The sequence below is a fragment of the Conger conger genome, chromosome 7 (genome assembly GCF_963514075.1).
Source record: "Conger conger chromosome 7, fConCon1.1, whole genome shotgun sequence".
In the NCBI taxonomy this organism is placed as follows: domain Eukaryota; kingdom Metazoa; phylum Chordata; class Actinopteri; order Anguilliformes; family Congridae; genus Conger; species Conger conger.
In genome coordinates, this window is record NC_083766.1 from 28,778,986 (window position 1) to 28,792,557 (window position 13,572).

Consider the following 13,572-nt stretch of genomic DNA (forward strand, 5'->3'; position numbering starts at 1 on the left):
GTGTTTTTGTGTATAAAAAATTATATATATATATATATATATATATATATATATATATATATATATATATATATACTGGAGTTACTGATCAAATCGTGGTTAACGAAATGGTTTATCAGTCCCACACAGAAAGACATACGCGCTATTTCCGGCGTGATGAGAGATATTTGCACTCTAGTGCGAACATCCAACAACAAGCAAACTTTACTGTGGTAGCCCACTGTCAGCTGACCAGAAAAAAACAACCAAAAAAACAGTGAGCCTCTAGGCCTACTGACAGCGTGATCAAAGCATAATTTGGTCTTGAACGTCAGACATCTCAGGTGTGGGGTGTGAGTCTTGGCTGCCGTTACCAACTGAGAAGGCTGCAACAGCGGGAAATACAGGTAATATTTAGCGATGTAGTTTCAGCACTGATAGTTTTACGGAGTCGTTTGCTCGGTAGATATATTTTTGTTTATTGAGTTGATAGTTTGTCTGACTCTGAAGCTTTGTCTGGTTGGCTACATCTTGGCTACATCTGGAAAATATATCGTACCAGGTATCAACAGATATGCTGTACTTTCACTTTGTTGTTTTCGTGACATTTTACGGACATTATCCCAAAGGTAAATGTTATAAAATATCCTACATGTGCAAATGCCTATCTCAATTCATTACAACAACATTCAGTTTAACAGTTGGCTCCCCGTTTGCATACTTTTTTTTAGTTGTTTTGGTGCATATGAGAATTTTCTATGATTGGCTACAAACACCAGCATGTAGTTTGTATGTAGAGGAGACTCATTTGGTCAGAATACATCATATTTACTGTCTTTTGTTAGCTCATTTTGACTGCACATTTCGTTGTACCCTGAGAAGAGCTGTCAAATCTGCCTGGACCAATAGAAATAGACAATACAGTAAAATGAAATAATAATAATAATAATAATAATAATAATATTCATACCATAGAGTAATACATTCATCATGTATTCAAATATTTATAGTAAATTCTGTACTGCTCCCTTCATGAGTATAGCAGAGTGATGACGCGAGACAAAGAAAAAAAATTGTAAGAGGGTATATTATGCAAAATATTTATCCTAATTAATCCAAATTACATTCCTTTACATGCCTCAAACAACCACTACAAAGCCATGCTTCATCTTGTTTCTTCTGTGCTTTTCCATATTTATATTTCAATATTTTCCATATTTATATATTTGTTTGTAAAATGTATGGAATCCTGATATGTGGCAGTGTAAAGGAGGTGTGATCGAGCTCTGATAAACAATACTCAGCAATGTTTCTGTTAAACAAGTAGCATTTACATAATACAAGGATTCTGCGGCAGGAATATGCTTGCAAATAGACGGTCATCACTTCTGTATGCACTCTTATCTCTTTGATCAAACAGGAAACAAATGTGTTGCAGCAACGTACCTCAAACAACCCAGAGTATTTCTAAGCAAACATTGTCAAACAGGATTGGGAGCCTGAAAGTCAACATTGAATTGCATTTGCTGCATCGTGATTCTAACAGCCCTTCATTTTAAAAGGGGAAAAGGGAAAAGACATTAGCATACAGTGTATTGTAAGCTGCATTTGCCTGTGTTGAAAGAACTGTCTGCTTCAAAGGATTCTGCATCTAATTTGAAATTTGAAGAAACACTTGGAGATACAAAAGTATACAATTGCATGCCTTGGCTAGTTAGCTGACGTTACCCACAGTGACCCCATAACAGAGATCTAACTTTTTTATTTCCTCCACATTTGCTCTGATTAGTACCAGGAACCAGGTTGTTTGATAGAGCTTTCTATAGTGTGTGAGAAACCTGTTCTGCAAATGCATTTTGTAGTGGCCCAATTGCTGTTACAGTGCAATTTGTGGAAATGATTCAATGCAAACAGTGTGTATTTTGCATTCACATTTGATTAAGGATTAAGTTTGAGCAGGCAGCATATTGTTATTATTCACACACTTATTTTGGCAGTCTAGACATGTTCGATATATGGCCTTGTTTTATGTGTTTGACAGTTGATACTGGACTTTTTTTTACCGGCAAATTGCAAAAGAATTTATTTTGCCATTGAAATCATTTTATTTCAACGTATGGCTTTTTAACCTAAAGTAATCCAAAGGAGGGCTGCCTAGTAGCTCTCTCTGCAAGAGTGCTGCTTGTGGCACCTGAGTGAGGACCACAGGCTGGCTGACTCCAGGCCATCGCTGAGTGTGGCCAGCAGCCCTGCAGGGGTGGTGCACAATCGGCCTTGCATTGCCCAGGGGACTCACACATGTAACTGGGTCTTCTCTGCGGCTGCTCTCTGCATGTGGCTGCAGTATGAAAATAAGTGGCTGGCTGCCACCGTGCGATTCGGAGGAGGAACGGCAGTTGTCTTCTCTCTCCTGAGCCGTCAGCAGGGGGCATGTGAGCACACGCAGTACATAGTCTGCACATTTTACATTCCAAATTTGGTAGGATTGTAGTCATCAAATAAAAACATTTAACAAAATTTAAAAAGTGGGTGGCTGTGAGCATTTTCTGTAGATTGTTCCTTTCTGTTTCAATATTCATATTATACAGTACAAGTCAATGGTTTGGACACACCTTGCCTGATATTTTGGTATTTTGGACCTCTAAGGTTATGTAAATATAATGAGTCATGTTTGGTACTTCAGCCACATATCCCTTGCATGCATATCCTGCTTGTCAAGTCCGTGCCCCATTGACATCGTCAGGGGCTGAGCGTCTGGTGATACTCTACAGCAGCAGGAATCTTCCACTCCTGCTTGTTTCGGGGGTGAGTTGCCTTAACCCTTGGGTAGTCTTAACATTCTGTATACTCCCCTTGTCCTAAGGGTACAAAAATGACCTGCCTTCACTAAGCCCTAAAATAAAAACAACCTATCACTAATCACAAACTTTGTCATCAAATTTCAAGGGGGTTTTCTCTGCTGCTAAGCATTTTTGACCCTTAAGAGAACACAAGGGTTAAGTCTTCCCTTCATTATATTAAACACATTTTCAGTTGGATTCAGATTGGGTGACTGACTTGGCCAGTCAAGAAATTACTTGTTTTTTGCTTTAAACAACTCCTTTATTGTTTTATCAGTATGGATAGGGTCATTCTCTTGCTGTAGGATGAATCATGAGTTTGGAACATTTACTTGAACTTGAGAAGTTAATATGTATCTCTACAGTTCAGCATATAATGTATTAGTGTTTGAAATTGATGCAGCTACTTCTTAAACATTTGGATCCATACACTAGTTTCAAAAGGTGAATCTTTACACCCCTCCATTTAATCAACTAATTTTGAAAATAAAGAAAAAATTGTCAATAAATCATTTTCTCTTTCATTCTACCAAAAGCATTAAAAAAAGGCAGGACTTTAAGCCCACATTTATTATTTTTGTATGTGAAGATAACATTGTGAATGATAGGTTTGTGTTTGCTCCATGCAGCCTCCATGCCCACCGAGATGACCACCCTGTCTCATGCTCAGGCACCAGAGCAGTCTCACCCCCAGAACCAGTATGAGAGATTTGGAGGCAGTGCTGGATGTTCGTAAGGACACTTCAATATGATTACATTTGTTCTTCATGCTCTTTACTACATTACATTACATTACTAGCCTGAGACCTTAGGCAAGTTTTGAATGTTAACCATGTATCTGAAAATCATTTACATTGGAGGACATTGGTGTATGGAGCACTGTACTGTACACACTACAGCTTAGTAATTGGCAATCTAACGCAATCTAACTAGTTGTATGTCACAACTACTGTACCTCCCACAGACGGAAAGTGACAGAGTGCCTACATTGAGCCTACGCCACTTTTCTCTGTGTGCTGTTCGGAAAGGTTATCCTAAATTTCCTTTCAGTTGATGTTGTTGTAATATGCCCACTTGCATTGATGTTAAACAAAATATTTACTGTACAAGCCTGTGCAGGGATTCAGGTCACGTGCCATGCATATTCTAATATGTAACAACCTACAGAGAGGCTGTGATGGAAATACAGGTTAAGGTTTTCATGGAATGGTACTTCATTACAGTATTTATGCACCTGCTATGGGTCAACCTTATACCTTTGTTTCCTTAGGTTCACACAGACATTGATCCATCTACTTAAGGGTAATATTGGCACAGGACTTCTTGGCTTGCCACTGGCTGTCAAATATTCTGGAATTGTGGTAGGAACGCAAGTCAGAAAAAAACGCCTGTGCCTGTATGTATTTACTATATTTTGCTACGACAGTGTGGAGTTGCTTGTTTGAATAATAAATATTAATTGTACTCAAAAGCACACAATTGTCCATAAGTTCAAAACCACAATCGACTACGTATCATAATGCACCATATTGTTTGATTGTTATTTATACATATGGAGATGTGTGAGCTGTTTTGGGAACATATGAACATACGACCTCACTCACTTTCAACAAGTTGTGCATGTGATAAATGGTGAGGATTTAGCATGTAACATGTGCAAATAATCAATGTATTATTGTTAAAAATGGGCTTTTACACTTTTTATTTGTTTTGTTTCTCTTTAGTTGGGTCCATTAAGCCTGGCAGTCATGGGGATCATTGCTGTACATTGTATGGACCTCCTTGTGAAATGTTCTCATCATCTTGGTGCGAAGTAAGTTCTCAGTCTTTTTTTTTCCTTTTTCAGTTCTCTGCCACACTCAGGCAGTCATGTGAAACAACTATTAATGAGGGAAAATAAAGAGGTGATTGTAGTCAATGTTACAAAGAAAGCTTTCAAGTATTTTTACCATACACCCTTTGGCCAGGAACCTATGAAATGTAAATTAATTCCAGTACAGTTATGTTTCTTTGAACAAAGACAGTGGTAGATGAAGTGCAGTGCAGAGATGGGGACACTGAGAGATGGGGACACTGAGCTGTAGGAGATGTCATCTTTCGGACTGGGGTATTGGGCTTTATTCAGAGGGATCAGTTCACACATCTTTCATGTACAAATTCACCACGAGAACAATGGCTGCCTTATTGTGCATGATGACAACTACCATACTGTACCATTACCCTGTTGTACTGTGACTCCCTATATGACTGATGTAGACTTCACACATGAAAATTATTTCACAGAAGCTTACGTGTTGTTTCTTTATTTAGGAAGGGTAAAGCATTTCTGACATATGGAGAGGCTATGGAATACAGTATGGAGAACGTTTCTTGGATGTGCAGACACTCTATTTATGGAAGGTTGGTCATGAGGACTGATTACAATGTTTGTTGATTTGACTATGCCAAATGTAGAGTGTGAGAAATGTCTCAGTTATGTGGTAGGTTTGGTCAAGTACGTTCTCTTTGTATTGTGTTCATACGTGGAAAGAGTACACAGACAGGTGTTACATTGTTCTGATTATTAGCTAGTTGGACTCACCCGGGACTTCTCAGGATTCTCAAGTGGTACACTGTACTTCTGGGAACACTTGCTAATGAGTGATTTTAATTTTTGTCACAATGTAATTTTTGTTATTTCAGTATAGACTCCATGTATTCTACCCCTTCTTTTCAACATCTACATATTTTTGAGTTTTGGAGAAGTCATTTGAAAGTTTAAACTGGGGTATATCCAGCTGTCCTTTGTAATTTATTATATTGTATATACTGATCATGTTGTCCTCTCATGTCTTCCAGGCGGCTTGTTAACATGTTCTTGATTATCACCCAGCTAGGCTTCTGCTGTGTCTACATTGTATTCCTAAGTGAAAATATCAAACAGGTTAGACATTTTGTTCCTCTTAACCCTTGTGTTGTCTTAAGGGTCAAAAATGACCCGCCACCATGTTCAGCAGCAGAGAAAACTCCCTAAATGATATTTTTTTAACTTGAAATTTGATGACAGTTTGTGATGAGTGATATGTCGTTTCTTCATGCAAAATAGATTTGAAAAATAGAAATTCAATTAAGCTACTTTACTTTAGAGGTTTAGTGAAGGCGGGTCATTTTTTACCCTTAGGACAAGGGAAGTATACAGAATGTTAAGACTACACAAGGGTTAAAAGCAAATTATATATTGCATGTATGCTATAATAATAAAATCAATTAGCATATGACTGCATAAGAAAATATATTAGTCTCTATTATTTGACTGATAAAGCTTGGATAGGATAGTTAACATGCTTGGCCATTTTAAAAGTAGAAACTTTAAAAGTTTGTTCAGCATTCTGGATTGTTATTGTTACAGAAAATCTGAGGGTAGAAAGTAGTCTCTTTTAAAACACCCCTGTATCTGAAATATTTCAGATACCAAATATATTTACTTGAAGCAGAATCTTTATCCATTAATGATGGAAGTCTGAAACTGTGATTCTCTGTGCAGGTTGTTGAGGCAGTCAATGGGACCACAATGAATTGTCAGAATAACCAGACAACCCAAGCTGTGCCTAGCTTTGACTCCCGCCTCTACATGCTCTGCTTCCTGCCTTTCATAATTCTGCTGGTGTTCATACGGAACCTGGAGCACTTGACACCTTGGTCCCTGGCGGCTAACTTTGCCATGGGTGGCAGTGTTGTCCTGGTCTTTTGGTACTCCCTACATGTAAGCAAATATACAAAACTCTTCCTCTTAAACTCACAACTCTGAAAAGGAATTTTTTTTATAAGTGAACAGTTGTAGAATCTGGTGGGATGTACATACAAGAACATTTGTTTAATGTGGTATTAATAGTGGTATTCAATTTTATTCTAATATCATTTGCAAAACATTTGGGTCAATGACATGATGTGTATATTACTGTCTGAATTTTAAGGCTGGATGTTTGTCATGGAAAATATTGGTTAAAGTCACAGCCTAGCATAACGTCACAGACATAGCGAAGTTTCTGAAAATCAGGGAAATCATGAATTTATTAAATGAGTTCATAGATCTCATGTGCAGCAGGGGGAAATGATTGAAATAACAGTAATAACATGGGCAACAGTAACAAGTTCTTGAAGTTTAAAAAGAAAAAAGTCAGACTGCCGTCTGGGAAAAAAAGTGAAGCAATATGATTTTGTTAAAACAGCCTACAGAGACCTACAGACTATTTTGTGGAGTTTGGAGCACTCTCCCTCACCTCACACACCTGAGCACCTGTGTTTTCGTGTTTTGTCTTAATTGTGTCAGTGTTTTGTTTTGTTTACCTTTAAATGTATATAAATAAAACCTAAACTAAAACTTCAATGAAAAGGCGATAATCTCACTGGCCGTGAGGCCTCAGACAGAGCTGGCTGAACAGGATATTTGCTTCTTCCTCAGTCCCTGGAGACTGTGACCGGTGATCTGGTGAAAGAGCTGATAAGAGGGGAGAGGGACTCGCCTTATACAGAACTGCTACTTTATTTTCTCTCGATTGTTTTTTCATACATTACATTACAGACATTTAGCAGACACTCCTATCCAGAGTGATGTACAATGAAGCGCATCCAACACAATCATTGCCCATCATACTCCACGTCAGAACCCTATTTCTATGCCACTGGGTTGTTTGCTTTGGATATTACCCACTATTGCTTCCTTTGGAAAAAATAAAAAATAATGTCCTTCAAAAGGTGCATCCTATCAAGTGGCAATGCAAGCTGATTGTTTTGAAACTTCAAGCACTTGTTACTGTTGCTACAATTATTCTTATATATACAGTAATTCTAATAACTATAATAATAATTTGTCTTATATTGGTCAGGTATTACAAAAGAGAATGTGGAAAACAGACAATGTTTATATGGTTTATATGAAAACAGTCTAACATTTGTGCTGTAATTCGTAAAATATGGAAATATAAATCTACCAGAGTTCCCCAGACTAGTTTTGCTAAACCCTGCTGTAGGAGATCGAGACACCTTTGGGGTTTTGGCTGGACCAAAAATCTGTAGCCCCATTTAGCTTAATATATTTACATATGATAGGAACTGCCACTCAAGACATGATATAATGCATTTCACTTTTATTTTAGAACATCCAAAATCCAATTTCCCTACCATATGTTGGAAAGGCTGCAGATTACCCTCTCTTCTTTGGTATTGCAATATTCGCCTTTGAGGGTATCGGAGTGGTAAGTTGTGAAAATTAACAATAATATGTCACCATTTTATTCTCTTGTGAATCGCAATTAGGAAGAGAAGTTAAAAATAGAGTGTTATAGCATGAGCAGGGAAAGATTCTGGTTTCCACTCGATGTTTCAAAACATGGTCATTCTATGCCAGCTCAATCAGGACCACTTGGTGTACAGTGGATCTAGAATCGGACCATCAGTAACCTTGCCCTTAAACGTTTTTTTACAGCAAAGCTGTTTTAATTTGCATTATTTTTTTAATCAGTCAAGTGCTTATATAATTTAATAATCAATGCCAATAACTAGACCAATTGTGGTGTGACAGTTTCAGTTTTCACAACATAAAATTGTGTAACATTTTCTTATGTGGACGGACATGTAGATACATATTGTCTAAGATTGCCCTTTGTTCTCCATGCCAAAATTCCTGGAATTTCATCAAACTCCATAAATATCTATTGTGGTGTCATCTGGGGAGTGAGGCACAGAGACAGAGACCATTTATGACAGAAAATGTAAAGGCAACACAAGGATATACTGAATTAAACTCAAGCGGATTAAACAAACTCAAACGTTTATCTGGTGGAAAAAGCTTAATTGAAGCTTGGGAGCTGGATTGAATGTTGCCTCCGGGTGCAGGTCTCAGGCAGCAGATAAGCTCTTCTGGTCTTCTGGAATTATAGGATACAGTCACTCACAGTCTCTGCCAGGCAAATGCACAAAAAAACGTGAACACAAAATGTACCCAACGTTAAGACAATAACCCAGCTCCTGAAAGGCGTTCTCTTCCCGACCGAGACATGCCCGTTTTATCCCTCCGGCTGCGGGGCTGTGCTGAATGCCAGAGTGGTCATTCCACAGAGGTGTGCTGGCAGATTCCTGCAGTGGTCCCTCTCCAGGGCACTGCAGCTGGAGGGCAGTGGACATGCCACCCTGGTGGCTGGGAGGATTTAACAGGCTAAGAGGCCCGCTGTACCAGTGCACCCCTTCCCATGCCACTCTGCTAATCTACACCGATCAGGCAGCTTCATGCAGAAAAAACACCAAAAAATGCTGAAGCTCATTTATGACAAACTGGATTGCTTGCTAGGCTTTATTGTGAAGTACTTTGTGAGTAATACTAGATTGTGTGCAATACAGTTAATGGAGGGAGTCATTCTCAATGTGTAGCCTATTCTGTTAAATGAAATGATTCAGTTCATTATTACTCAAAACCTTTATTAATATTTACATTCTCAACATGATTGAGGAGGCCATTACAGCATGTGACATTTTAAAATAAAATCTGAACAGATTAAGAGCAATGATCAGTTTCATACATATGGTCAACATAGGCTCAGTTACAGATCCCATGGTACGCAACCAGCCATTAGTCATCCCATTTGAGGGATTGATAATATGATTGACTTTTTCTTGACTTATTTTTAAACTGTACCTATCAACCTGTGACCCAGAAAAGGTCAACCAAGAATGAAGAGAACTTGACAATTATCCTAAACTCATGTTACTGTACCTTACCGCAGTCATGTCAAGCCCCTTGTAGTAACTGCTAATATCATAGTCATCATATAATGCAAAAACTCAGCTTTACGCAATATGTTTCATAATAACAAAGCAAACTCAGATAACATAATAAATCAAGTACATGTAAATCACAGGAAAAAGAGATATCTCAATGGGATTTCCTGGTTAAATAGAAGCGTAACGTATGATGATTCATGTGGTGTCCAACAGGTGCTTCCATTGGAAAACAGAATGAAGAGACCACAGAGTTTTAGCACAATCCTCTACTTGGGCATGGCCCTTGTCACATTGCTGTACCTAAGTTTGGGGACCATTGGTTATCTATGTTTTGGAGATCAAATTGGACCAAGCATTACTCTCAACTTACCCAACTGCTGGTGAGTACCAGATCAATGAAGAAATACACCTCTGGTTTCACCAAAACAGCTTGTACAACCAAATTATGTTTCCAGGGGGTATACCTACAAATTATAGATACAAATATATGCTCAATGGGCAAACTACCCTGCTCATTCTCATTCTATCAGCCCGTCATTGCAGAATCCTGAGCTGGCTGCTAATGCTAATGTACTGTAATAGCCTTGATGAGAGATGCCACATTGACCACCACTGACAACCAGCTTCTATCACCATTGCAAATAAAGTGCCCAACAACACTCCTGCAGAGGCTGCTCATTCCTACAATAATTTATATTTCCAAAAAGCATTTGATAAGGTACTACATGACAGGACCAAAATGAAAACAGTGGGAATTACAGGTGCCATTTCAGAGTGGGCTTGGAACTGATTACAGGATTTACCAGTAATATAAAGAGTAGTATAAGTTGGATCCTATCTGAGCAGAGTACTGTGGGAAGTGGAGTCCCACGAGGATTGGTGCTGGGACCACTGCTCTTCCTCATTGACATAAATTGACAGGGACATTGGAAGTACATTAGTTAAATTTGTAGATGATACAAAACTAGGAGGTTTAGCTAACAGTTTGGAATCTACTAAAGTAATCAAAGAAGATTTGCAAGGAATCCACAAGTGGGCGTAAACCTGGCAAATTAAATTCTATATAACTAAATGTGAAGTTCTACAGGTGGAAAAGGCAAAACATAATGCAGGATTACTTTATGGGAGGTACAGAACAGAATGTGCTCAATTTAAAATACTCATGATTATGGTTTTTCTTTAGAGTACAACTACTGGGGCTTGGCACCCGGATACAGATCCAACTCGGATTAGTGCGTAAATCGAGCATGGAGGTTAATGGTCATGTGATCAAGTGTGTCCCAAACTCAAGTACAAAACTGGCAAGCACACATCGAATTCACAAGACGTTCTCTTGTTGTACTTGGGAGGACCAAAATTGAACTTTTTATTCCCAGTAGTCATTGCTTTTTCAGAGCTGAAGCAAAGAAGAATTTGCTGTCAGCTGGAATTGGCTAGAAGTTTAAATATTCATTCAAACATAATAGAATGTGTTTAAGCCATCTAGCTAAAAAATACAATTCAGCAGTCAATGAGGTCATACAACTACATATGCTTGCTTATGTCACTGATTGGAGATGACTAACTTTAGCCATGAATTTAACATTTGCTCTCATCTTAACCTTAATATACATACTGCTAAGCATTTTTCCCTTTTTACTTTATAAATAAAACTTCCTGTAACAAATATTTGTGACCTATAACATAGGTAGCTAGTCAACTGTCACTTCAGATGTCAGCCTCTGCTGCTAGTCGGATGCGTGTCTTATTACGGCCAGAAGAGTCTTGACCTTATAGTGTGTCTCAAATTGAGGTATTTTATGTGACACAGCCTATGATGTGGTCGGCTTCGGCCTACCTCTGAGGTTACCTGCAGCCTCTACTTTTATAACTGTAGTCAGAGTTTGAATAGAATGAACACTTCTATTCAAACACTTTAAATAAACACAATCCCAGATCCCAGTCTCTTTGTATTAAAATTGTATTAAATTACCTGTCTGGAGGTGCTGGTGTATGTATGCTATATTGTATAACTGTTTCAAAGGTGTAAATGAATTGTAATAACCAGGCTTTCCGCATTTTTGTCTCTGTAGGCTGTACCACATAGTGAAACTTCTGTATTGTTTTGGGATCTACATCACGTATGCCCTGCAGTTCTATGTCTCAGCTGAAATCCTCATCCCCCTCGCCATGGCCCACATCCCACAGAGATGGCAATTCCCAGCTGATCTTGCCATCCGCGCTTCCCTTGTCACTTTAACCTGTGAGTCATTTTTGGGACCAGCAGTCATACATACTGGTTAAGGACATTGACAGTGTAGTACTTAAAAAGTTTGAACACTTGAAAAAAACTAGAACTGACCTTTGCTTTCATTCTATGTTGCCATGTATTGAAATAATATACCTTTCTTACTTGTTTCAATTTCATTATTTGTTTGCTTGAGTCCTACATATTAATTCATTTGAACAGTTTATGCTCCCTGACTCAAATCATATATGAACACTCTAAATGTACAGCATAATCTGTACAATCTGTTCAAAATAATTTTGAAATCCACATTTTTCCAAGTATATTCTATACTGCGTTATCAAAGAGCTTTTGAAGAATGCAAGTGCATTCCCTCCCAAAAAAACAAAGAAACAAGAAGAACCAGAAACCGCTCAGGGAACGGGAGGATTCAGTCAGTTAGGATGCACTCTTCAGACCCCCACTGGATTGCATGTGAAAGCAGCATATGAAGGCGGCCTTCCTCCACCTCGCTGTAGTCAGCAGTGTGGAAGAAGCAGCTGGCAGGACCACACGTTTCGGAGGATGTGTACACACTTCTTAATCTGCAGTGTGCGAATGACAGCGGCTGTGGTTGCAGATAATTGGACTTTGGGTGGGAATTGGGTATGTTCAGCTCTGTGTTGGGTGGCAAATTTATACAAAAAAAGTGTGGAAATCTGATGTGAATATCACTTTCTCTATGTTGTTGACAAAACTATTGCAAGTTCTTCATGTGAAGAAATGAAAATGTTTGGTATGCAACTTCATTGAAAAAGGCATCTAATGCTAGTAGACACTGTCCCATATGCCATAATATCCCTCTCTCCATTCAACATTATGTGAGTTCTTCCCTGCCTTCTGAAATACCTAACCAGCTCAATGTATCAAGACCAAGAAAGGTTTTGATCACATCTGCATTTGTCTGCATACCTTCAACAGGTGCCTTGGCAATACTCATCCCCGAGCTTGATCTGGTGATCTCACTCGTAGGTTCTGTCAGCAGCAGCTTCCTGGCCCTCATCCTCCCCCCTGTGCTGCAGATCCTGACATTCCACAACGAGGGTCTCTCTGCCTGGGTTCTGCTCAAGAACATCACCATCAGCTTGATTGGCATTGTGGGCTTCACAGCTGGAACTTACGTCACCATGAATGAGATCATTAACCGCAGTTGCACCAGATACTCAGACAGCACCGTATGCTAGTGCTGGTGCCCATCTTTTGTAATTGTTGTAAGCAGTGTATACATTTTACTTGTTTTCTTGTCATACAGTATTTTGACTGATTACTTAAAAAGTTCTAAAAGTTGACAGCATAAGAAGAAATAATAAAATATTTAAGTCGCATTGATTTAGTCTGCTCAATGGCTATATTCACTCAATTTAAATAAATAAAAATATGGTTTTGGAATAAATTCATTAATGTCAGCCATTAGCCTACTACATTCCTGTAGTTATGCAATGAGACTGATTATTTGCTTTTGGTCGTTAATTTAAATCTTTCTCGGTTGCTTGCTTAGCAGCTACTGATCATCTCTTAATAAATAGATCACTAGGAATAGGCTAGTCATTGAGTATTAATGTTTACATCAACCATCAGAATTGGGAAAGAATTTGATCTAGTCTCTAGACTTTGCAAAGAATGGTGCAAAAAACTAAAGAAATCCAGTGAGCAGCAGTTCTGCAGACAGAAACGCCTTGTTAATGAGAGACGTCAGAGGCCAGACTGGTCAACGCTGCAATGTTTTTACTG

General features: G+C 38.5%; 1 protein-coding gene across 4 annotated transcripts; it reads left to right on the plus strand.

Annotated features, from left to right (window-relative positions):
• The first annotated feature begins 235 nt into the window (after positions 1-235).
• On the plus strand, positions 236-13,166 carry LOC133133041 (proton-coupled amino acid transporter 1-like). Of its 4 annotated transcripts, none has more exons than XM_061248996.1 (12): positions 245-386; positions 2,663-2,784; positions 3,449-3,551; positions 4,090-4,180; positions 4,544-4,632; positions 5,130-5,219; positions 5,658-5,742; positions 6,343-6,561; positions 7,955-8,053; positions 9,789-9,955; positions 11,648-11,817; positions 12,763-13,166. In XM_061248996.1, exons 3-12 carry the CDS (start codon positions 3,454-3,456, stop codon positions 13,023-13,025), a joined length of 1,371 nt encoding a protein of 456 aa, XP_061104980.1. In that variant the 5' UTR covers positions 245-386; positions 2,663-2,784; positions 3,449-3,453; the 3' UTR covers positions 13,026-13,166. The 4 variants fall into 4 exon arrangements, with proteins under 4 accessions (XP_061104978.1, XP_061104980.1, XP_061104979.1 ...); XM_061248995.1 differs by having other exon boundaries at positions 2,723-2,784; XM_061248994.1 differs by lacking the exon at positions 2,663-2,784 and having other exon boundaries at positions 236-386.
• The last annotated feature ends 406 nt before the right edge of the window (positions 13,167-13,572 follow it).

Bases quoted from the DNA above. Each gene is read 5' to 3' on its own strand.
- LOC133133041 (XM_061248994.1), top strand. From the start codon at position 3,454: ATGCCCACCGAGATGACCACCCTGTCTCATGCTCAGGCACCAGAGCAG. The intron at 4,633-5,129 runs GTAAGTTCTCAG...TTCTTTATTTAG, and splicing joins TCTCATCATCTTGGTGCGAA to GAAGGGTAAAGCATTTCTGA. The intron at 8,054-9,788 runs GTAAGTTGTGAA...GGTGTCCAACAG, and splicing joins CCTTTGAGGGTATCGGAGTG to GTGCTTCCATTGGAAAACAG.